This window comes from Alligator mississippiensis, chromosome 8 (assembly GCF_030867095.1).
Source record: "Alligator mississippiensis isolate rAllMis1 chromosome 8, rAllMis1, whole genome shotgun sequence".
Taxonomy (NCBI): Eukaryota; Metazoa; Chordata; order Crocodylia; family Alligatoridae; genus Alligator; species Alligator mississippiensis.
Window position 1 is genome coordinate 22762042 of NC_081831.1, and position 24314 is coordinate 22786355.

A 24314-nucleotide genomic window follows, 5' to 3' on the forward strand; every position below is an offset into this window, starting at 1 on the left:
TGCTTAGCCCCACCCCCCAGAGGCCCTACCAATGCTGTAGGCTCCACCCCCAAGACTCTACCCCTGCCCCACCCTGCATAGCCCTGCCCCTAGGGCTGCTGAGGCCCCACCCCCATTGTAGGCCGCCATGCCCCCAGCTCAAACGCCCCCAGCTCAAACACCCCGCTGTACCCCACCCATTTTAGCTCCAACCCAGGGCCCCACCCTTCCCCATCTGTCATTGCCCCTCCCTGGTGCCCTACCCCTAACCCTGCTCTACCCCACACAGCTTAGCCCCACCCTGACCATGCCCTGCACCTAGGCTACCGCAGGCCTAGGTCAGGCCCCACCCCTACCTGAGGCTGCGGGAGCGGGGGCGCACGGCCGGGGAACGACACCCACCGCCATCATCATCAGTGATGCTCTCGGAGCTGCCGAAGTGCTTAGACAGGAAATGCAGCTCGTCCAGGGTGGGTTGGAATGGCAGCTGGTGCAGACGCTCCTGGGATGAGCACGACGACTGGGGGGGTGCAACTGGTCAGACTGGGGGGACTGGGGCCCGCACCGGGCATGCACAGGGCACCCCTTACAACCCCACATGGAGGCCCCACCTCCCCGCCTAGCCCCAAGCACAGGGCCCGTTTCCCCACCCCCAGGCTCTACCCCCACCCTGAGGCCCCACCTCCCAACCCCAGGCCCCACCCCTCCCAAGTCCCACTTCTGAACCCAAGCCTTTCCCCATCTTCAAGTCCTGCCCCCAAGCACAGGTCCCACTCCCTACTCCAGGTGCCCCCCCATTCTAAGGCACCAACTCCCAACTCAAGGCTCAACTCCCCTTAGGCCTCACCTCCTGTCCTAGACCCCACCTTCAGCCCCAGGCCCTGCCCCTTCCCCAAACCCCTTCTGAACCTAAGCCCCGCCTCCACCTCAAGCCTTGCCCTACCCCCAGGTCCTGACCCCACCTCTAAACCCCACCTCCCAAGTACAAGCCCCACCCAGCCCCCCCATGATGAGGCCCAGCCCCTCCACCCCAGGCCCCGCCCCCGTGATGCCCCCACTCACGGAGACTGTGGAGCTGGGTGTGTTGGTGCCATAGCCAGAGGAGGGCAGTGAGGCCAGCGACCAGCGGCGTCCATCAGCCCTGGGGCACCGGGGAGCAAGGGGTTAGAGAGGGTTGGGCCAGTGGGATCTGGTGGCAGCATCCAGTCCTGGGAGAGGACCTTGCCTGGGGGATCCACTCTGGCAAGGTATATAGCCAGGTCAGTGGGATCTAGTCTGTGAGGATCCAGTCCAGCAAGGGGTCTGGCCTGTAAGAGATCTGCTCCTTTCAGTGGAAACTAGTCTGCAGGGATCTGCTCTGCAGTGGGATCTAGCCAGGGGACCTACTCCAATGGGGGAGCTAGTCTCTGAGGGATCCTCTCTATTTTTTACATCTAGTTGGTGTGAGATCTAACTCCCTCATGATGGGATCCAAGCTAGGGATCTGCTCCTGTGGAGGGATCTAGTCTGCAGAAGATCAATTCCTGCAGTGGGATCTGGTGCCCAGGGATCTGTTCTTTCAGTGTGATTTAGTTTGGGCTCTGGGAGAGGAGTGGGGGCTGGGAGCCTGGACACCTGGGTTCTCTCCCCAGTTCTGAGAGGGGAGATTAGAGCTGTGGGGGGTGAGGTGGGCTGGGTGGCCAGACACCTGGGCTTTCTCCCGTGTCTGGAGAAAGCCAGGGGTACAACTGAGAGCCCAGACACCTGGGTTCCCCATCCTTTGGGGTGGGAAGGTCCAGCCCCCATTTCCCATGGGTAGGCACCCTGAGACTCCCTGGGCCCAGGGCTGAGACCCAGTACAGTCATCCCACCTGCTAGCTGGTGGGGTCAGGAGGGCCTCACCTGCGGGAGGAGGCAAAGGAGAAGTGGGCAGGCGCACTGGGCGAGAAGGTGCGGGGACTGTCCAGGGGGCTGCTGCCTGTGGAGGGAAACGTGGACTCCGTGACAATCCCACACCTGCCACCAAACCCCAGGCCCCACCCACCATGGGGAGAGGGGCAGGGCCACCAGGCCCCCCTGCTTTCTGATTGGTTGCCACTCCCTCTTGTCCCTATGAGCAGCCAATGGGGAGGGAGCTGGGGGGTTGTGGGGGTCACTCACCGAGGTGTCCAGGCAGAGGCGAATGGGGACGAGGCAGGGTGGGCGATGTGGACGTCAGGATCAAGCTCTTCCGGTTGCTGGTTCGGCAGCTGTGGAGAAGTGGGGGAAACTGAGCAGGGAACCCAGGTGTTTGGGTTCCCCCTATCCCCAAACTCCAACCATTACAACCTATGCCCCAAGAGCTGGGGAGGGAACCCAGGAGTCTGCGCCCCCAGCACTCCCTGCTTTGCCTCCCTAGATCCTCCTCCATGAGCCGGGGAGAGAGAGCGCAAGAGTCTGGGCTCCCAGCCCTCCAGCTCTCACCCCTAGGTTTGCCTCTCTCCCAAGGCAGTGGATAAAGCCCAGGTGTCTTCGCCTGGTTTATGCCTGGGGGAGGGACCTGTCAATCATGTCTGACTGACAGCACAGACACACCCCCCCTCAGGACATAGAAGGGGCAGTGCTGACATCTGGCAACTCATCACACCCACAGTCACAGCAAGGAGCCAGGTCCTGACCCCTCCCCCACCTTCCACCAGTGCTAGAAAGTGGTGTCCAATGGTTATAGCTGGGGAGAGGCTGGGAGGCCAGACAATTGGGTTCTCTCCAGCTCAGCCCAGACACCTGAAAGCCAGACTCCTGGGTCCATCATCCTATGACACCCCCCCCCCCAGGCCCTGCACGCTGCTCTGTGGCTCTCTCTGGGCTCCAGCCTAGCCACTAGGCTCCTCCCCTGAGGTGGCTGCATTGCAGTGGTGGAGAGCAAAGAGACTTGCCCAAGGTCACTTGGGGAGTCAGTGACAGAGCAGGGAGGAAACCCAGAAGTTCAGGCTTCTGCTCCCTTTAGGGCAGAGGACTGCAGGTCAGGACAGAGGGGCACTGGTTGAACCCACTAGTGATTGCCCCCTAAGCTCCACCCCCTTGTGATGTCAAAACAAGGGCACACCCAGCAGACCGCACTGGCCTTAGCATGTCATCAACAGAGACATCAGCAGGGACCAGAGTTAACAGGGTAATTCCTGCTGCTCTGCTCCTTTCCGGAGGGCTGCAGGGGAACAGGGGCTCTGGGGGTCACACATGTACAGCATTGGTGGCAATAGCATGTCCCAGAGCAGGTGTATCAGCCTGGTGTGATGGGGCATGTGTCACAGTGGATCCCACCCCCAGGTGTCAGGGTGGGGCAGATGCCAGCATGGGCATGGGGTTGAGGGAGCATGGCAGGGGTGTCCATCCATCCGCCCATCCATCTACATATGCAGCAGGATAAACAGCTCCAGTGTGGGGCTACAACTGGCAGTGTTGGTGACACCACAACTGGGAAAGGCCACATGTGTGCAAGCATGTACTGGTGTGTACAGGCCCATTTGGACACACACATTGGGGGGGAGCAGACACACAGGCCCCAAGGTCCTGGCCAGACCCAACTGTGGTGGGATGGACGGTACCAGGAGAAGTGTGCAAGCAATGCACACACAGGGTCTGCAGATGTGAGACTGGGATGGGGAACACGTGTGTGCACGGATAGATATGGAGGAGGAACATGCATGTGTGCACACACACGCACACCTTGCACACACATGGACAGACATGTCACACATAAGATGTGCCCTCAGCAACGCCCTCCCCCCACACCCTCCCCTCCAACTGCTACAGGGCACCAAAATGCACATGCATGCACATATGCACACACAACACCACAGATTCACCTGCTGTGAGCACAGACACGTGGGAAAATGCACACTGCAAACAAACACCATGCACACACACTCAAGAGACACACCCAGACAGGTAAGCATGCACACACACACACACACACACACACACACACATGCATAGACACAGGCCTCAGACCGATCTGCATCACAAATTCCTGCCCCAAATCCCCCCCCCACACACACACACATGCAAACACACACACATGAGCCCAGACTGGTTTGCACTACAAATCCCCCCCCCAGCACACACATGCACACACAGACATATGTATGCATGTATACACACAAACACATACAGACACAGGCAGCCACACACCCTAGACAGGTCTGCACTGCATATTCCTGCCCACCCTTGACACACACAGACTGCACACACATGCACCCCCCCACCTCCCACTGGTCTTCATCGCAACTCCCCTGCTTCAACACACACGTGTGCAAACATATGCATATGCACACACATGCATACACACACAGGCAGCCAGACACACACTCCTGACAGATCTGCACCACAAATTCTTCCCCACAAACACATGCACATGCACATGCACAAGCACACCCCACACCCCCTCCCCAGGCAGGTCTGCATCCCAAGTCCCCCCCCCAACACACACACACACACACACACACACACACACACACACACACACACACGCACACCCCAGCCCAGTACATGAAAACAGCGGGGGGCTGGGGGGGCACATGCCACCTGCCGCCACCCTTCCATCCCCGGCCCGGGCTGGACTCAGCCCCCCATCCAACCTTAGAAGGGACAGACGGACATGGGGGCGGGCACGGATGTCTGGACGGGCAGGCGGCAGTGAGCCGCGCCGGGAAAGACAAGTCGGGGAGGGGTCTGTCTGTCCAGACGTCCTGGGGGTTGGTCACAGGGCTGGGTAGACAGAAGGAAAAGGGGACTGACGGGACTGGGGGGTCCGGACGGACGGGCGGGGACGAACAGACAGGGGGAGGGGGGCGCGGGACTGACAGACAGACGGACACCGCCCCTCCTCGCCGCAGCCTGCGACGCGCCGCCCCCTCCCACCCCCAAAACCCTGTCATTCCGGAGGGGAGCTGCGGGGCGGGGAAATGGGGGTGCAGGGAGGGATGCGGGGGCCCGGAGGGTCCAGGGGGCGGGGGCGGTACCTCTTGGTGCGGCGGAACATGCCGCCGCCGCCGGGCGCCGCGGTCCAGAGCGCCTCGGCCATGTCCTGCGCCCGCACCCGCACCCGCACCCGCCCACAGCGGCCCCGCACGCGGCAGCGGGGGAGGGGGCGGGGGGCGGCGCGACGGGGCTGCGTGTGCGCGCGTGCCTCGGACGCCTGGGTTCTGGGTGTGTGCGGGGCGGGAGGGGGGGGGTGCGTGTGAGCCTGGGAATGTGCTGGGTTGAGGGGTTATATAGTGTGCGCGTGTGTGTGCGCGTATATTGCAGTCTGGGTGTGTAGATATGTGCCTGTATGCGCGCACGCATGCTTGTGTATTGCAGTCTGGATGTATACGTGTGTGTGTGCACGCGTGCTTGTGTATTGCCATCTGGGTGAGTAGATATGTGTGTGTGTGTGAGACCATGAGTGTATGTACATGCGTATTGCAGTCTGGATGTGTGTGCAGAAGTATGGGTGCGCACGCACTTCCCTGCACAAGCATGTGCATGCTGGGATGCTCTGTGTCCCTGTGCAGGGTTTGCTCTGTGTGTGTATGTGTGTGTATTATTTGATGCCTGCGTGTGCACTAACGTGCATGCATGTGACTGCACTAGTGCATGTCAGGATGCTGTATGACTGTGTCCATGCAGGGTTTGTTCACTGCATCTCTGTGTGTGCTTGTGTGTGTGAGAGACAGGATGTGCTTCTGTGCGCTTGTTTGTGTGTGCACGTGTGTACACACACAGGCTTGCTATGCCAGATGAGGCTGTGTGCACATGCTGGGAAGTGCTGCACATACATGATCGCACTCTGTAGCAAGCTGCTGCCTTGAATGTGTGCCTGTGAGTGTGCACACACATGCATGTGTTCCAGGGTGCTGTCTCTCTGACACACGCATAGAGTCTGTCATGCCATTGCTTGCATCACATAAAATGTGCACACATGTCAACCAGGGACACAGGCCCAGCAGAGAACTGCATTACCCCAAAGGGGTTCCCAACATACACATAGACACATATGTATGCGCACTCATGTATTCTTTTAGTGTTATGCCAAACACATAGACCTTCCCCACACTTCTCTCTCACACACACACACAGACACACACACATGTGTGAAAACACATACACGTACCCCCACAGCTGTGACACCTCCACCCATCCCCACAGCCACCAGCCAGGCTGGTAGGGCCCCAGGCTTCATACTTCCCCCCTCCAGCTCCTCACAGCCCCTGGTGTCCCCCCCCCCGATCCCTCACAGCCAGGACAGCTCTGTGCTTCTGGGGTTGCAGCTGAGGCTGGGGTGGAGCCGGACAGTTATAGGTGATAAGCATGGAGCTCCTGGGGGTCTCATCCATGTCTGTGTGGGGCTGGGCACACTGAAGTGGAACCAAGAGGCATCAAGGGGGGTGTATATGTGTGGTAGCATGTGCATGTGTGGCCATGCATGTGGTCACACATATATTCAGTAGTCCATGGGTGTATGTGTGTGTATGTTCTGATACAGGAGGTGTGCACATGGGGTGTTTATCATGCATGTGTGTTCATACTGCAGTCCTGCATGTGTGTGTACATGCATGTGCACATATATGTGCATATATGCATTGTGCGTGGGGGTGGTTGCATTTTTGGGTTCATGCCCATAGAATGTTTGTGCACATACATGACTGCAGGTGTGTGATGACTGTGTGGAACGGGATGGGCACAGGCACATACATGTAGGTGTGGGGGCTGCTGATGGTGTGTGCTCACACCTGCCTGTGCACATGGGATCTAAATTGGGACCATACACACATGTGGAGCAACTGTGAGTGGCTGTGAGCACCATGTGTGTGCAGAGGGCAGGGGTACAGAGGGTATGCACTCAAGGGGGGTGAGTGTGCACAGTTGTGTAACACACACATGAGCTTATATGGAACGTCATAAGCAGTTGATCACAGAACATGTGTTGATGGCTGCATACCACTGTGTGCCCATGCATGCAGCATACATATGACAGCGCATGTAGTTAGCCATATATGACCATGGTTGCCTGCACACTTGCACAGGTAGTATACACACCTGTCTGTAAATGCATGTATGTGCATGTACAGCCTTCTGTATGTGCACAGATGTAGCTATATGCACATGTGCACATGTGTGCTGGGGCATGTCTGGCTTCATGTATATGAAGCTGCCTCCCACTTCCAGGTCTCCACTGTGGCCTAAGCCCCCAAAGGAACAAACTGGGCCCCCAGCCCAGACACTGCATGTGTGTGTGCCCATGCCATGCCTGGGGCACCTCTTACCTGCTGCTTTTCCGGGGCAAGGGCAGGTCTTTCTGCAAGGCAAGCAGAGGGAGGGCATGAGGGTCGGGGGTGGCATAGGGGGAGCACAGAGCCAGAAGCTGCATTTGTACAGCATCTGGAGCAGGGATTGAGGGGGCAATCCAGAGCTGGACTCCTGAGTTGTGATGAAGTCATGATCACTGTTAAGTGAACCAGAGGTGCCTCATCTGGCACTAGGAGATGGCTGGTTTTGGGGTGGGGCATTGGGGTTGGGTATAACAGGGACCCAGTACTGGACTGCAGCTGGCTCTGGAGTGGGCATCATGGCTGAGGAATACAGGACCCTTCACCTGGCACCAACATGGTCTGAAGGTAGGGCATAAGAGCTGGGTATAACAGGGACCCCTTTGCCAGTGCTGGGATGTAGCTGGCTCTTGGGTGGGCATCAAGGCTGGGGATATAGGCTCCTCACCTGTCACTAACATGCAGCTGGCTCTGGGGTGGGTGTCAGGGGCTGGGTATAACAGCTATGCGACTCCTGGGTTGCAGCAGGCTCTGGGTGGGGCATGATGGCTGGATATAACAGGGTCCCTTCTTCCAATCTTGGCATGTGGCCGGCTCTGGGGTGGGTGTCAGGGCTGGGGGTACAGGACCCCTCACCTGGCACCAATATGCAGCTGAATCTGGGGTGGAGCATGTGGACAGCACCCCCTGCTGGAACCCCTGCAACCCAACTCCCTACAGCTGCAGGGGAGGGGGAGGTGTCATTTCTGCTGTGCTGGCAGCTAAGTGCTCTGATCCCATTATCCCCAGAGCTTCTCAGTGATCTAACCCCATGCCCAGGCCTGGCACCTGCGTGTCTGCGCATCCCCATCTGTCTGTCCTTCTGAGTCACCCCCTGGCTGTGGGGGCTGCGGCAGCCAGTTTGGGGGTGCAGGACCTGGGGTGTTCCTGAAGGGCATTTCACAACCACATGCTTACTTCATGCATGCCGTCTCTCACACGCACTCACACAGGTGTTTGCTTGACCCCAGCTGACCTCAAGGCACCCTGGAAGAGCCTGCTTCTGGGGTGAAGCATCAGGGGAGGGATGCAAGCTGCCCTTTCACCCCCACAGGCTGTGATGCAGCCACCTCTGGGGTGGAGTGTGGCAGCCTCCAACCAACAACATACGGCCTCAGTTGGATGGAAACCTTCCCTCTGCCTAGCAGAAGGTACCAGGCCTGGACACTAGGGTACACACCTGCCACCGCATACACAGGCCAGGTTCCCTGCTCCATGCCACAGCTACACCCCATTTCTGTTGCTTCTGGCTGGGGATCTCCCTCCACACAGAGACCGCATCCAATTTTTCTTGGCTTCCAAAGCAGGGCCTGTGCCCAACCCACCATGCCACACCCTAGCCTGGCCTCCCCTGCTGTTGCCCCATCTGACCATGCAACCAACACGTGTGTGAGCTGGGGACACGTGATGGAGGCACTGGGGAATGGGCACAGCCTCTTCCCTGCTTCTGCAGGAGACCAGGGCTGGACACAGACCACCACCCCATTTCCCCCATGGTGCAATATAGAGCAGCCCCCAGATTTCTCTATCCTCCCTTCCACTGCTGCGAGGGGGGCAGGGTCCTTCCAGTCCCCCCTCCCCCCTCCCCCACTGCTGGACCCCACTTCCAGGGCTCCTCCAGCAGGTACCCTTCTCTTTCCAATGCCTCCCCTCCACATAGGGAATGGATCCAGGTGGGAGGAGTGCAGAAGGGTAGAAAGAAAGGGTACTGGAGCCTTGACAGCAGGGGCCCCTTGTCTGGTGCTGGGATGCAGCTGACTCTGGGGTGGGGCATTGGGCACTGGGTATAGCAGGGGCCCCTTGCCCAGCCCTGGGATGCAGCTGGCTCTGGACTGGGGTATTGGGGCTGCTAAAGACTTTAAGACAGGAAATGAAGGCAAAGCAGGGTGGAGTTTTCCAGTGGCCTCCCCCAGGGTTTAACCCCTTGGCTGCTGGGGGCCAGGCAGTGCCAGGGGTTCTGAGGCACCTGGCATGACACAAACATGTTTACAGCTGTGCTGCAGCCGGGGGCCCCGGGGGGGGAGGGGGGGCAGGCTCTGGGGGAGGGACTTTCCATCACACATCTAGTTGTAGGGAGGGCAGAGCTGCATGCGGGGGGGGGGGGGGCAGCCAGTGATCCTTTTGTTCCTTACCCCAAATAAGAAGTTCCCCCCACTTCAGTGCTGGCTACAGCACCCCCGCCCCCAGAAAGGGAGGTAGGGCCACAGCAGGAAAACTAAGGCAGAGAAGGGGATGGCAGAGCTGGGGCCCTGCGGGCAGTTGGGGGATAAGTGGGAACCACCTGGAGAGAGAATCTAGGTGTCCAGGGAGGGGCTTTACCTCCCAAGATCCCATCTATTACCAAACCCTGGGGGGGGGGGTGTGGGCAGGGGGGCACCTAGATGTCCAGACTCTCAGCTCTCACCACTAGCCCCTTGCATCTCTCTCAGGGCCCGCTCAGCATGCCCTAAAGCCCCATTGAAAGCCCCATTACCCAGCCCAGCTGTGACCCTCCAGGAGACAGACCCCCACCCTGCACCCCCTGCCCCCCAGGCCCAGGGGGTCCAGATTTTGGGGTCTTCTTCCTGCGATACCCGGGGGTGCCCCTGTGGGGGGGCACACAGATGAGGTGGGGCACCCTGGAGAGCACCAGCCCCACAGATGAACGGGGGGGGGGGTGCCTACAGCCTCCTTCACATGCTTGCACATGCTTGTACATACATGCACACGCCCCGCAGGCCCCCTCACCTGCAGCCGCCGCCTCCGGATGATGCCTGAGTCGTCCATGACTGGCACTGGGGGGTGGAGGGGGGGGGGCGGCTCCGGCGCTGCGGCGCCCGCACCAGCCTGGCACCGATCTAGCTGCCCGGGGGTAAGGGGGGGAAGGGAGGGGCCTTGGGGGGCTCTAGGGGGTCCCTACTCCCCCCAGACTCAGCCGCCTGGACCAGTTCTGCCCCCGGCCTGGGCACCCCGCTGCGGCCCCCCCTGCCCGGCCATGCCGCCCTGCCGATGCAGCTGGCTCTGGGGGGCGGTGCCTGGCTGGAGTGGGGGGGAGGGAGGAATGGAGCCAGCTCCCCCCTCCCATCCTCCTCCAGCCCGGGGGGGTGGTCCTAGGCACTCCCTGCTGCCATAGCAACAGCACCCCCCACCCCAAGAATATTAACCACTGCAAGTCCAGAGAGTGGCTGAGAGCGGAAGCTCCGCCCGCTCTGCAGATGCCCCCCCCCGCAGGTGTCCGGGCTCCCATAAATTGCTTTGCATTATTTATTGCTTAATTAACCCCTCCCTTCCCGGAGCGCCCTAGGGCTAGCCCAAGGAAGGAGTGGGGGAGGGGGCACAGACCCTAGCCCCCTCAACATAAGCCCCACCCCTATAACTCCTCCCCTCCCCTCTATTGGCTCCTCCTCCTTCCTCCACCTCCGATTGGCTTCATCAGCCCCTCCCCCTCTCCAACCTGGACATATGCTAAAATCATTATGCATTATTCATGACGCCCTGCCTGGTTGGCCGTGGGCAGGGTGGGGGCTAGGCTAGCTCCTGGCCTGAGGTGGGTGGGGAGGGGAGCTGACATGCAATGAGTTTGCTGAGTCTCCCCCCGCACCCGCAGCCTAGTAAATTCCCAGCCAGGCCGGGCCAGGCTATAGAAATTTGCCTCGATTAAATAAATATTCACGAGCAGGTGCATTATTCATGAGAGGGCGGGGCTGGGGCTGGGGCTGGGGAGGGGAACAGGATGCGCCAGCCCTGGGGTCCCCGGGTGCCATGGAGATTCTAGAACCCACTCCCCCATTGGTTGCCGGGGAGACCAGAGAACATAGGTCCCCCTCAACGCCCCACGTTGCCCGGGAGACTGGGGAGCAGGAGGCTGCTGTTACCGTGGAAACGCGAGAATGTGTTCCCCGGTTGCCAGGGAGCTCAGGGGGCTCAGGCCTCTGGTCTCCAAGGGAGCTGGCTGCCGGGGCCACAGGGTCTCCGGGTGCAGGGCGGTGGGGATCGATGGGGCGGAGCAGGGAGGGGGCAGTGGGGGTAATTGCAGCTGGCGCCTGCCCGGGGGGACGCGTGGCCTAAAGGACCGGTTAAAGGGAATCGATAGCGGCAGATGGGCCTGGCGGGCGGAAAGGGCCCGTACTGGGAGGGGGGGGCACGTGTGTGGCTGCAAAGGGGTGTGTGTGTGTGTGTGTGTGTGTGTGTGTGTGTGTGTGTGTGAGCACCTATATATGTATGTGCATACATCTTTGTGTGTGTGTGCAAGTGTGTGCACGCACAGGTGTAAGAGTGTAGGTGTGTGTATGTGTGTGCAGTTGTACAAGCATGTGTGAGCGTGCCTTTGTGCGTATATGTGCAAGTGGGTGTGTGGGTATGTGTACCTGGGTGCATGTGCATGTGAGTGCATGTGTACAAGTGTGTGTGTGCAAGTGTGTTTGTGTGCATGTGTTTGTGCACCAGTGTGTGCACAAGTGTGCATGCATACACTTTTAAGCATATGTGCAAAGGTGTGTGCATGTGTGCACGTGCACATCCATGGACAACTGTGTGCACCTATGTGTGTTCGTGCAGGTGAGTGCAGTGTGTACAAGTGTGTGTACTTGTGCATATGCATGTGCATGAACATGTGTGAGTATATGTGTGTGCACATCTGTGCACATTTGTGTGTATATGCTTATGTTGGTGTGCGTGTAACAATGCCTGTTTGTGTAAGTGTATGTGTACATTTTTGCACATGTGCATGTATCTGTGCATATGTGTATCCGTGCATGTGTGTGTATATGCCCTGTGTACACCCACGTGCTCTTGGCTGCCTAGTATAGGTAGCTGTGTGCGTGTACCCACAGTGCCTACATGTTTCATAGATTTCATAGACATTAGGGCTGGAAAGGACCTCGGAAGATCATCGAGTCCAGCCCCCTGCCCAAAGGGCAGGAAGTCAGCTGGGGTCATAGGATCCCAGCAAGATAAGCATCCAGTTTGCTCTTGAAGGTGTTCAATGTAGGCGCTTGAACCACCTCCGGTGGCAGGCTGTTCCAGGCCCTGAGGGCTCGGACAGTAAAGAAATTCTTCCTTATGTCCAGCCTGAAACGGTCTTGTAGTAGTTTATGACCGTTCAACCTAGTCGTCATCCCTTGGGGCGCTCTGGTGAACAAACGTTCCCCCAGATACTGGTGGTCACCCCTGATAAACTTATAAGTGGCCATCAGATCACCTCTGAGCCTGCACTTTTCCAGGCTAAAGAGCCCCATGGCTCTCAGCCTGTCATCGTAGGGTCTGCTTCCCTGACCTCTGATCATGCGTGTGGCTCTTCTCTGGACTCTCTCAAGCTTCTCTTCTCTCTCTTCTCTTCTTCTCTTCTCTTCTCTTCTCTTCTCTTCTCTTCTCTTCTCGGAAGGGGAGTCGGGGATGGAGGTTTACAGCAGGGGGTGCTGCGAGCCCGGACGACTGGGTTACCCTGGTGCATGGATGTTGCACGGGTACGCGTGTTTTCTTGTTTGCACACACGCGTGGCAGGACCCCTGGGCCTGCTAGTCACCTTTGCATATGCGCAAGGACCCCCGATGATTGCGCACACGGGTGTGCTAGCTCCTCGGGCGCAGGCCCTGCGACTCCCCTGTGGGAGGAGGCACCCCCACATCCCTGCCCCCCACCTCTCCGCTGGGGAGCTGGAGGGGCTGGCGCTGTCCACGGTGCTGCATCCGAGTGAATGAAGGGTTGGAGCTCTCCAGGGTCCTGCAGTCGGGGAAGCCCGGACGCCTCGGTTCTCTCCAGTTTTGGGAGGGGGTGGGGTTGGGGGGGGAGGGAAAGAGCAAGGGAGGCTGGGGGCCGAACGCCTGGGTCTTCATCCCAGCTTCGTCCCTGCCTTGCTGTGGCTCCCTGGAGAAGTCCCACCTCACTCCATGCCTCAGTTTCCCCGCTCAGGAAAATGCGCCCCCCACACTCCAGGGATCTATGCGGGGGGGGGGGTCCGTAACACACGTAATAGCTTTGCCTCATACTCTAACCCCCTTAACCCTACTCCCCTTCCAAACCTGGAGAGAACCTAGGCTTCCAGGCTTCTTTGGCTTCAACCCCCCCACAGCTCCAACCCCCAGGTCCCCTCTCTTCCCATCAGTCCAGCATGGGGCTGACCGGGGGGCTCGGGGGGTGGGGGAGCGGGGGCTAAACTACCCCCGCCCCACCCGGCACCAGATGGCCCAGGCGGGGCCGAAGGACTAATCCTTACCTGCTAATCCAGGCCGGGTTTACCGGCATCAGCGCCGTCCCCCCACCGTCCCCTCCCGGCCTCCGGATCACGGCAAGGCCTGCCCGGGAACACCTCCACCCCCCAGCACCCAGAGCCCAGGGTACCCCCGCCCCGCCCCTGGGAGCCTCTGGGCGGGAAGGGGGGGTGGGGTGGGACCTGGGGCCCACTCTCCTACCAGAGCTAAGGGTAACCCAGTCGTCCGGGCTCGCAGCACCCCCTGCTCTAAACCTCCATCCCCGACTCCCCTTCCACAGCTGGAGAGAACACAGGTGTCCGAGATACTCCCCCACAAACTGCGCTAACCCTCCTGAGCTCACTCTCCTCGAGAGCTGGGGAAAGAACCCAGGCGTCCGGGCTCCCAGCCCCGCCCCCCTTCGGCCCAAGCTGAGATGCAGCCGCCTCTGGGGTGGAGCACGGGGCGGGGGCTGGGCCGGGCGCAGCTGCAGAGCTGGGGAGGGCGGGAGGTCATTGCAGCAGCCGGTGCTGAAGGAAGCGAACGCTGCCTTATAGCCTCAGCCGTCGGGACCAGGACCCGGCACCAGCACCCAGGTAGTGGCCAGGGCCCTAGGAGGGGATGGAGAGGGAGCAATTCCCCAGACCCAATGCCTCCGAGCCTAGAGGGATTCCCCAGCCAGGGGGGGCTGTAGATCGGGAAGACCCCTGCACTGTGTGGAGGGCGCGGATGCCTGGGTTCCATCCCCAGCTCTGGGGGAGGGGGGCACTCTATCCAGGAAGATCTGGGCCACATGCCTCAGTTTCCCCTGCCCACGGCCGAGCCGTGCAGGATGTCAGGAAAGGGGGTGTCTAAAGGCAAGAGCGGGTCAGTGGACTGATAGAACCCAGGCGTCCGGGTTCGTTCCCCTCCGGGTCCGGGCTCTAACCCACTAGCCCCCACTGCCCCCCCAGGGCTAGATAGAACCCAGGCATCCTGGCTCTGTGTCCCAGGGTTCCCAGGTCCAAAGGGCCCGTGGCTGAGCCTGGGGCAGATTTAGAGAGACTTGGAGACGATGTGGGGGGCAGGCGGATGGGCACTCTTCCTGCCATTGCCCTGTATCCCCACATATGCATATATTTGCATATTGCCTCTATGTACAGATGCATCAGTCGCTATTAAACTAAAGTGTGCACGTGTCATTTTACATGCCTTATCCCACTTTATAGGTGGACATGTCGATAGGTCTACATGCAGATATGCAAATGTTGTGATGACTATAGCTGTATTTATGCATATAGACAGGCAGAGGTGCCTGGCACAGCCTATGAGTTAGTCCTGGCAGACCTGGGATTTTACATGTCTATGTTATATGTGGACCATGCTAAATGCTACATGTGTGCAATATCACATGCATGTCATATGCATGCCTGATGCAAAGATTATCCTAGATTGCCATGCACGTATTTGCAGACATAGATACCGATGTTTGTACAGGGTTGTGCATGTCACATACATGTGCCTGTCATTTCACATGTGTGTTCATGCATGTGAAATGACATGAGCATATGCAGATCCTTGTAGGCACACTTGCATACATGTATGTAGAGAATGGTGCATATGTGATTGGTGTCATTATATGTGCATGTTACAGGATATCAAATTTCTTGACACGGCTTTTTTAAGGGCCCAGCTTCGGGCTGACCCTTCCGACGTGTATTATGGTAGCCAGTGTGGGGTTTGCCTTATTTAGGGTATTACTGTAAGCCCTGGAGAACCAGCTCAGTTGAATTTTAAGGAAGGGGCACCATTAGGTGCATTATGGTAGTTGGAGGATGAGGAGGGGCTGCCGTAATTCCCCTAGTAACACGCATCCGTTCGTCATCCTCTCCCCTCGGTGCCCCGGGGTACCATATTACTACTAAGAGAGGGCACCCGAAATGAGGTCCTTGGGGTCACCAGTGTCTGGAGTGGGGTCCCCAGCTACACTGAACCAACACTAGAGCAGACCAAGGAAGGGGAAACCAAGGCACAGGACTATTCAGTCCAAGGAACCCGTGCACCTGGGTTCTCTCCTTCCCTGATGAGGGAGGGGGGGAGCGGGGAAGTGACCCCATTCCTCCCCCCCCCCCCCCCCGCAGCCGTGTCTAATTTGGGAGTCACCTTGGCCATGGCTGGGCCCATAATCCCAATCCAATTAGGATCAGATCAGTCCAGACCCTCCCCCCCCAGCTCAGCCTAGCAGGGAAGACATTGGAGAGGGGAGCAATCACCTCCAAGGACTCCACCCACTCCCAGAGAGAACCAAGGTGTCCTGACCCCCTCCCTCAAGAGCCAGGGAGAGAACCCAGGCATCCTGGCTCCCATTCTTCCCCTCCTCTCACCCACCAGCTCACCCTCTGTGTCCACTTTCAGCACCAAGGGGAGAACCCAGGTATCTGGGCTCCCAGCCCCCCACTCTAACTCTCCAATATCCCACTCCCTTTCCAGAGCTGGAGAGGTGGAAGAAGGGAGTAAGGTTTCCTGGGTGAGTGAGAGCATGGGGGCTGAGAGTCTAGATGTCTGGGTTCTCCCCAGCTCTGGGGCTGGGGGGGAGGGAGTACTGGGGGTTTAGAACAGCGGGGTTGGGAGCCAAGAAGCCTGTGTTCCTTGTAGTGATGGGGCCCTGCCTCTGATAACCAATTAGCTCAAAATAAAGAGCGAGACCTTTGTAAGAGGGGGCAAGGCAAGACACAGCATTTATTGATTGAGCGCTTAGTATACACACACACCCCCAATTTCTGTTCTGTGCTGGTATACTTTACCAGCCTCATCAGTGCTCAAGTCAATTTAGTGGCCAGCTAAGTTTGTCACGAGTGGGAACTGGGCTTCTGTTGGTCTGTCATCAGGCGAACTGATGCTCCAGAATGGTATGCAGAACAAGACCCAAAATGGACGTGTCTTGCCCCACCTTTTATAGTCTTGTCAGTTCAGTCAGTCCTCTGTGCTTTTGCTGTGTTATCACAGTGTTCCTCCTTGAAGGTCGATTGATGTTGTTCTCTCGCTGTTCTGGGGTGGATTCTTCTTCTTTTGTTTTTTTTATCTGTCTGCATTCTTCAGCCAGTTGCCACCTGGTGTTTTCCTTTTCCACAAACACACTCTCACCCATTCCATCACACATAAAGCATACAAAGGAGTGAAAGGTCAAGCACTTATGTCCAGCTACAGATCAATACAAAATGGAGTTTCTTAAGGCAGTGCAAAACTCAAAAAAATACACACAAAAAAGCATCAAGGTAATAGATAAGATTAAGACAATAGACAAAAGTCTATCTCCATGTTATTTACCCAACATAAAACTGGTATTTATGCCATTTGCATAACACCTGCTGACTTCCTCTCTGCTTGTCCTCAGGACCATGGGTCTGCAGACGCTGGGCCTGGCCTGGGCGCTGGCGCTGGCGCTACCCCACGGGGAGGGCACTGAGGGGGGCACCTGCCTGCCCGGAGGGAAGCATAAGGCCCGGCCCAGTCCTGAGAGCAGCCTGGGACTCTGCCAGGCCTATGCACACAGTGAGTTGCAGTGGGTGGGGTGGGGTGGGGTGGGGGGTGGACGGAGGGTGATGGGGCCCTGTGTTTCCACCCCAACACTGACTGACCAAAGCTGGGCAGAGAACTCAGGCATCGGGGATCCCAGTCCCCAGTACCCACCCAGAGCTCAAGAGACCCAGGTGTCAGGGTTCCCAGTTCCCCCTTCTCTGACCTTCCAGACCTGGGCAAAGAACCCAGGTGTCTGGGCTTCCAGCCCCCTCCTCCCAGCTCCAAGGCACCAGTCCCACTGCCCTCCCAGAGCTGGACAGAGAAACCAGGAATCCAGGCTCCCAGGGCCCATGATGGGGGAGAAGGGCCAGCTGTGACTCTGTGACCCCTGATTCTGCACCCCCCCTTCCCCCCACAGATGCCTGTTGCTCCCCAGAAACAGCTGCCGAGATTTCCACTACAGGGGCCAGGGATGTTGCCTGGGACTGCTGTGGCCCCCTCAGCTCCAGGTGAGATCCCATGCTATGAACTCGTGCCCTGGGGCTGCAAGCTTCCCTCCAACAGTGTCCTAGGCCCTGACACTGTCTCCCCACACTCTCCAGTTGTGCCAGGTACCTGCAACAACTTGAATGTTTCTACCGCTGCTCACCTGGCGCTGCCCACTGGCTCCACCCTGAGCACCCCACAGCGCTGCATCGAGCCCCCCTGTGTCGGGACTTCTGTCAGCAGTGGTAGGTGGGGGGCAGGACACCTGGGTTCTCTCCCCAGTGGGGAAGGGTGCTGGGAACTCCGATGCCTGGGCTTTTCCCCAGCTCAGGAAGAGGGGCGGGGGCTGGGAGCTCTGGTGCCTGGGGTCTCTCCCAGCTCAGGGAGGGCAGGGGCCTGGGTAGGTTGGAACAAGGTTGGAGCAGGGGAGGTGGTGCTGGGAGCCCGGACACTTGGGTTCTCTCCTTGGGGAGAGCTTGGGTGACTCCAGGCAGCAGGGGGAAGGGGGTGGGTAGGGGGAAGAAGGAGGCAGGGTGGACCCCACTTTTTTCCACTCCCCCCCCAGGTACAATGCCTGCCGGGATGACCTGACCTGTGCTCAGGACTGGGTCCGTGACTGGCGCTGGGGCCCCGAGGGCAACAACTGCACGGGGGGCTGTGCCCCCTATAGCCAGGTGAGAGGGGATGGGGTGGGGGGGAGGGGAAGACTGAGACCTGGCCCACTCATGTCTTTGGCCTACTGCCCAGCCCCACCTCCCCCATGATGTTTTATGTGGCTGTTCTCAGCTGTTCCATCTCAGAGTAAGTCGTATCCCAGCTCCAAGGGTCCCTATGATGACCTGTGCAGCAGTTCCACCCCAGAGCTGGCTGCATCCCAGCCCCATGTACCTCCAGGGTGTTCTGTGTGGCCATTGCCAGCAATCTCACCCCAGAACTGGTTGCATCCACACCTCCCCTCACCTCTGCCCCCCTCTCTCTCCCCACTCAGATGTACCGTGATGGCCAGGACCTGTGTGAGACCATCTGGGGAGATGCTTTTGTGACTGAGGATCCCCCCTGCCCCTGCCTGACCCCAGGGGCTCCAGGCCTGGAGATGGCAGCAGTGGCAGGCATGCCATGCCCAACACGGGTCAGGAGCCGGCGCACTGTCATCGAGGAGGATGTGGAAGGCAGCGGGAGCGGATTCTAGGGCCCCTCCCTGCTTCCCCCAGGGGAAGACCCCACCCTGCACTAGGGGAACTGCTCGTGATCTATGCAACACCCCCCCCCCCACCAGTGCCCCTACCCACTAGGCGCCGCTCCCCTCCCAGAGGTGGGAGAGTACCCTGGCATCCTGGATCCCAGCACCCCCTGCTCTAAACACCTTCTTTCCCATGGAACCCAGGTGTCCAGACTTCTAGCTGTCCCTGCTCTAACCACCCCAGAGAACCCAGGCGTCCAGGGTCCCAGCCCCCCAGACCTGCTTTAATACCTCAGCTCCAACTCTCAGATTAGACCAGAGAGAGAACCCAAGTGTCCAGAGGGCCAGGTCGCCACTTCCCTGACCAGGGAACCCAGGATTTTATTCCCTCTGCTCTAAACCCTCATCCCTTGCTCCCCACCCAAAGCAGAAAAAAAACTCAGGCATCTGGACTGCCAACATGCTCTCTCCCCCCCGAGCTAGGGAAAGAACAGAGGTATCCGGGCTTACCCTACACGCTCCCTTTGGCAGAGGCAGAGATAGAGCCCAGGTATCTGGGACCATAGGCAAGTCAGTAGTGCTGCCCCCCCCATCCCGGCTGAAGAACCCAGGCATCCTGCTGCTTTGCAGCCCCCTCCCACAACCCCTTATCTATCCACTAGGCCACAAGGCCTGGCAAGACCTGCCCCCCAAGTCCTAGAAGTGGAGGAGCTTTGTGGCCAGCATGTCAACCCACCTAGACTCCTCCCCCACCCCCAAGTGGGGCAGGAATAAACCAGCCAGAAGCTGACCATGGCTCTGTCTCTGCCAGCGGGCGGCACTGGGATGCGGGTGGGGCAGCCCCCATATTCCACCCCAGAAGTGGCTGCAGCCTGACACTGGGGGTGGAGGCTCTGTTATACCCAGCCAGATCTTCCACCCCAGAGCTAGATGCATCCTAACACCAGAGTCTCTCATACCTAACTTGTTGCCCCACCACAGAGCCAGCCAAATCAGAGCACTTTTGAGGGTTTACTTTACATTATACCCAGCTGGTGCTCTGCCTCAGAGCCAGCTACACCTTAACACCACTGATGTTCTCAATTATACCCAACCCCTGTTGCTTCACCCCGGAACTGGCTGCATCTCAGCCCTGTTGAGGGTCACTGCTATACCCAGCCCCTGATGTCCCATCCCAGAGCCAAAGGCATTTCAGCACTGTTGAGAATCCCCATTATACCCAGCTAGGAATCCACCCCTCAACTGGGTGCATCCTAACACCACTAAGGGTCTCTGTTACACCCAGCCCCGGTTGCTCAACCCCAGAACCAGCTGCATCTGAGCACCATTAAGGGTCCCTGTTATACTCAGCTGGTGCTCCACCCCAGAGCCAGCCAGATCTCAACACCATTGAGGGTGTCTGTTATATCCAACCTGTATTGCTCCACCCGAGCTGCCTGCATCTCAGCACCGTTGAGGGTCCCTGTTATACCCAGCCCCCAATGTCCCACCCCAGAAGCAGCTGCAAGCTCAAGCAACAGCTACACAACTCTGTGGGACCTTTATTAGCTCAAATGAAGCCCACAGGCTATGTGTGTGGGGTGTCTTGACCCCCAGCCCCCACTACAGGCCACTGAGGGGTTTGAGGCAGCGCTCGTGGAAGTAGCGATGGGGTTGGTGTGGGGTGGGTGCTGGGCGAGCAAAGTAGGACAGCAACGAGGGGGTGCCTGGTGTGGTGGCAGCATCCCCATCATCATAATCCCTGGGAGGGGGGGAATGACAGAGGGAGCAGTTAGGGGAGAGCTTAAGGGGTGACGGGAAGAGCTGTCCCCAGGAACCCAGGTGTCTGGCTCCCGCCCACCCTCTCCATGGAAACTCAGGTGTCCAGGGCACCCACCCACCCAAACAAAACCCAGGCATCCAGGGCACCCAACCCCTGCCATCAGAACCCAGGTGTCCCAGACCCATACACATACACGAGAGTACACACACAACACTCAGGCAGCCAGAGTACCAACTCACACCCTTGTGCCCTGGAAACCAGTCATCCAGGGCATCTACTTACTCACTCAACCCCCGAACCCTGGTGTTTGCCTGCCCCCCACCCTCCTCACCAACTCTGAAACCCCAGGCACATCCAGGCACCCCCTCACACATTCACAGAACTCAAGCATCCAGCTCCCCTCAGCCCTCCCAGACCAAGCCAGTGCATGGGCACGTACCAGTGCACAGGCACAGCATGGCTGTCCAGCAGGGTCTGGGCCGTGCTCCAGCTGAACCGCACAAACTGTGGGTACCCAAAGATGGGGTCCAGGGTCTGCATTAGCCATGCCTTTGTCTTGGGGTCTGGGTGAGCACAGTAGGGGGTGAGGGGAGACAGGAAGAGCCCTAGGGCAGGACTCCCACCACAGCACAAAGCTAAGAGCTTGGATAGCTGGGATCCTTCCCCAGCTCTAGGAGGGGAGGCAGGGGGGGCCAGGGCCAAGAGCAGGAGGTGCTGGGAGCCTGGATTCTCTCCAGCTCTGGGAGGGGAGGGGGTGTGGAGGGGCCCTAGAGGAGGTGTGGTGGAGCTAAGAGCCCAGACACTGGGGTTTCCTCTAGGTCTAGCAGAGAAGGGGAGTCCAAAGGGGTTAAAGCAGGGTGTGCTGGGAGCCAGGACACCTAGGTCCTCTCCAGCTCTGGGAGGGGATGTGAGGTTAGAGTGGGGGTAGCTAGGAGCCCAGATCCTTAGGTTCTTTCCCCAGCTCAAGGCAGGGAGTGGGCAGGATGAAGGATGGGGGTGGGGCATAGACCCCCAGCCCAGGATAGGGGGGGTACCAAGCTGGCTGTGACCAGAAGTGCAGTCTTGGGCAGTTGGTGAGGGGTACTGGACTGTCTGGCACCTCCTTGTGGCCAGCCCAGCCCCCCTTACCATTGGGATACCCCGACCCATAGTCCAGGCTCGTGTCATCCAGATCCTCCACAAACTTCCAGCTCTTCACAGCCCGATCTCTTGCTACCTGCCAGATGGACACACAGACATGTATGTCTCAGAAACCCCACCCCGCTCCAAATGCAGCTGGCTCTGGGGTGGGACACTGGGGGCTTGGTATAACACAGATCCCTCAGCCAGTCCTGAGATGCAGCTGGCTCTAGGATGGCATGTTAGGGCTGGGTATAACAGGGACCCACTGCATGGTGCTGGGATGCAATTGGTTCTGGGGTGGGACACTGGGGCTGGGTATAACAGGGACCCATTGGCCAGCCCTGAGATGCAGCCACATTTGGGGTGGGGCACATGGGGGCAGCTGGTTACCTGTGCTAAGATGCAGCTGCTTCTGGGGTGGAACCTGGGGGGCTCCAGACCAGTTGCCCAGAGCAGGGCACACAGGTAACAGGACAATACTAAAGAAGCTGGGGAGGAGGGGGGCTGAGGAGCCCTGGAGACCCCTTGGGGTGGAGCCTGAACCCAAACTAACCTTGGCACAGATGCTAGCAGCACTGACAATGGGGAAGAGGGCATCAGCCTTGGCTCGAACAGTCACCTCCAGCTCAGGGAACCGCTGCTGCAGCTTCTCCTGGTACTTGTCAGCTGGCCCCACCGTGTCCACAAAGACCTTGCGGGGGGGGGGGGGGGGGGGGGGGGGGGGAAGAAGAGCTCTGCTGTGGCAAGGGGGTCTGGTAGGGAAACTGAGGTGGGCAAGTGGGGGTTGGGCTCTGCCCTAATGGAGGCAGGAATTGATTTGCTCCTGAACACATTGGGGAAACTAAGGCATGCTCACCTCTGTCACCTGGACCCCGGCATCCAGCGCGTGCTGCACCAGGCCAATGGCTGTGTCGTGGGACAGTGCATTGAGGTTATACTTGGCCCTGGCCAGGGCGAAAGGACAGCCTTTTTAGAGCTCCTGGAAGGTGTCAGGGCAATCCCCAGGGAGCACCAGCTCTGGGGTAGAGCTTATGGACGGGCCTGCATAGGATAGGATGGGGTGTGGCTACCTCTGGGGTCAAACAGGTGCATAAAACACATTGGGGGAGGTGGGGCTGGGATGCAGCCAGCTCTGGGGTAAAGCAGCTGGGAACAGTCACATAGAACAGTGGTTCTCAACCTTTCTTGTACCAGGACCCATTTGTAAACATTGATGGCCAGCCCCAACCCAGTGTCCTTCAGTCCTGACCCACTACCCCTCCACTCCCCGGCATCAGTTCCCTAGTGTGTGGGGCAGGGAGGGCCCAAGCAGCCCCTTGCAGGCTGGAACTTTGTCAGCCTGCAAGGGAAAAGCCACCATTTCCCACATTTTCTCCTTGAAAGGAGAATCCATTTTTTAAGTTTGCTCACGACCCTGTCATAGATTCTTGAAACCCACTTTTGGGTCACAATGCATGGGTTGAGAAAAGCTAACAGAACATCATGGGGAGGGGATATGAGACTGGAATGCAGCCAGCTCTGGGGTGGAATACCTGGGAAAGGTGCATAGAACATCATGGCGGCATTGAAGCTAAGATACAGCTGGCTCTGGGGTGGAACTGCTGCACATAGCATTGTGGGGGGTAGAGCTGGGATGTGTCTGGCTCTGGGGTGCAGTAGCTGGGAACAGTGGCATATACCACAGGTGTGGGGGGGAGGTCTCACCGCTGCTGCATGCTAGTGGAGATGAAGTCCGGGGACAGCACATGCAGGGCCCAGCCAACAAACTCCTTGGCATCATCCAGGAGTTCAAAGAGCTGCTCCCGCTCTGCCTCCGACAGCGTCTTCGAGTCTGGGAGCAAGGGCATGGGGGGGTAGGGGGCAACCCAAGGCCTGGGGGGGCTCCTGGGAGATTCACCCTCCTTCCCCCATCCCAGAGCAGGGAGAGAACCCAGGCATCCAGGCTCCCAGGCCCCCTTGCTCCAACCTCCCTTAAATCTCAGAGAACCTATCTGTCCTGGCTCCTAGCACTCAGCCCCAAGTCCTCCTCCCCCTCACAGAGAACACAGGTGTCTGGCTCTTGGCCTCCCCCTGCTCCATCCCCCACCCTGCCACTACCCCCCCAGCTCCACTTCTCCCACTGCAATCACCCCCAAAGCCCTGCAGAGACCCCCAGCCCCTCCCCCACCAGGCCTCGTGGGAGGGGGGATCTTGGGGTGACCCCACTGTTACCTGCCACCTTCAGTGCCTGTAGCTCCTCCAGCCGGGACACAGGACAGTAGCAGATGCCGTAGACCATGGGGCCTTGTGGGGCAGGGGGACAGATCAGGGGGGCTCTGCCCCAGCCAGGAACGGGGAGCATCATCCTCCCATCACTCCCTCCCCTCCCAGAGAAGCTACCCCCCACAGCACCTCTCAACTACTTCCCTGTGGGGGATCTGGTGGGAGAGAACACATGAGGGGCACTAGATGCATCGGGGGCTGCCCCCCACCCCCCTTGCAAGGCTCCATATCCCACGTGCAAAGCCCCGCGCAAGATTCCATGCAACTCCCCCCCGGTGCACCCCCGTGTATGCAAGACCCTACAAAGCCCCTTGCAAGGCCCCCCCACCGGTACCGAGCACAGGCCCCCGCCCCGCCTCGTCGATGCCCAGGCAGCATGGCAGCTCGCGGCACAACGCAGGCACCACCGAGCCCACCGGACCCCCTCGGCCGCCGCCGGCCTCCATGGCGGGCTGCCCCCACGCCTCGCGCAAGGGCTGCCGGGAATCGCAGTTCCGGCGGGGTGGAGCAAGCCACGCGCGGGAGGGGCAGAACGGGCTAGTGGGTAGAGT

At 59.1% G+C, this 24314-nt stretch overlaps 3 protein-coding genes across 5 annotated transcripts in view; 1 reads left to right on the top strand and 2 right to left on the bottom strand.

Annotated features, from left to right (window-relative positions):
• Window positions 1-10397, bottom strand: part of MAST1 (microtubule associated serine/threonine kinase 1) — a 30223-nt gene extending 19826 nt beyond the window's left edge. The window contains exons 1-6 of one of the 2 annotated variants that reach the window (XM_059732277.1): window positions 10014-10397; window positions 7245-7276; window positions 2119-2207; window positions 1861-1936; window positions 1042-1120; window positions 336-499 (exon numbers count right to left, since the gene is read on the bottom strand). In XM_059732277.1, coding sequence (XP_059588260.1) covers window positions 336-499; window positions 1042-1120; window positions 1861-1936; window positions 2119-2207; window positions 7245-7276; window positions 10014-10052 — 479 coding nt within the window. In that variant the 5' untranslated portion in view covers window positions 10053-10397. Of the gene's footprint in view, window positions 1-335; window positions 500-1041; window positions 1121-1860; window positions 1937-2118; window positions 2208-4958; window positions 5080-7244; window positions 7277-10013 lie in introns of those variants that run through there. The other variant, XM_059732278.1, reaches the window with a different exon arrangement.
• A 3549-nt stretch (window positions 10398-13946) lies between these two features.
• On the top strand, window positions 13947-19407 carry RTBDN (retbindin). 2 transcript variants are annotated; one of them, XM_019499536.2, is made up of 6 exons: window positions 13947-14049; window positions 16827-16984; window positions 17370-17460; window positions 17554-17682; window positions 18003-18111; window positions 18426-19407. In XM_019499536.2, exons 2-6 carry the CDS (start codon window positions 16831-16833, stop codon window positions 18624-18626), a joined length of 684 nt encoding a protein of 227 aa, XP_019355081.1. In that variant the 5' UTR covers window positions 13947-14049; window positions 16827-16830; the 3' UTR covers window positions 18627-19407. The 2 variants fall into 2 exon arrangements, with proteins under 2 accessions (XP_019355081.1, XP_019355080.1); XM_019499535.2 differs by lacking the exon at window positions 13947-14049 and having other exon boundaries at window positions 16123-16984.
• A 731-nt stretch (window positions 19408-20138) lies between these two features.
• Window positions 20139-24240, bottom strand: RNASEH2A (ribonuclease H2 subunit A). Its single transcript, XM_006262304.4, has 8 exons — window positions 24098-24240; window positions 23713-23784; window positions 23206-23332; window positions 22358-22445; window positions 22055-22192; window positions 21508-21595; window positions 20819-20942; window positions 20139-20358 (listed from the first exon to the last, which is right to left on the bottom strand). Exons 1-8 carry the CDS (start codon window positions 24207-24209, stop codon window positions 20220-20222), a joined length of 888 nt encoding a protein of 295 aa, XP_006262366.1. The 5' UTR covers window positions 24210-24240; the 3' UTR covers window positions 20139-20219.
• Between the last annotated feature and the right edge of the window lie 74 nt (window positions 24241-24314).

What these genes read in the sequence shown, in the direction of transcription:
- RNASEH2A (XM_006262304.4), bottom strand. Translation starts at nt 24,209, where the DNA reads ATGGAGGCCGGCGGCGGCCGAGGGGGTCCGGTGGGCTCGGTGGTGCCT. An exon ending in CTGCTAGCATCTGTGCCAAG is followed by an intron (nt 21,596 to 22,054) that starts GTTAGTTTGGGT and finishes TCCATCTGGCAG; the next exon opens with GTAGCAAGAGATCGGGCTGT. An exon ending in TGGGTCGGGGTATCCCAATG is followed by an intron (nt 20,943 to 21,507) that starts GTAAGGGGGGCT and finishes GTGCTCACCCAG; the next exon opens with ACCCCAAGACAAAGGCATGG.
- RTBDN (XM_019499536.2), top strand. Translation starts at nt 16,831, where the DNA reads ATGGGTCTGCAGACGCTGGGCCTGGCCTGGGCGCTGGCGCTGGCGCTA. An exon ending in TGTGGCCCCCTCAGCTCCAG is followed by an intron (nt 17,461 to 17,553) that starts GTGAGATCCCAT and finishes CACACTCTCCAG; the next exon opens with TTGTGCCAGGTACCTGCAAC. An exon ending in CGGGACTTCTGTCAGCAGTG is followed by an intron (nt 17,683 to 18,002) that starts GTAGGTGGGGGG and finishes CTCCCCCCCCAG; the next exon opens with GTACAATGCCTGCCGGGATG.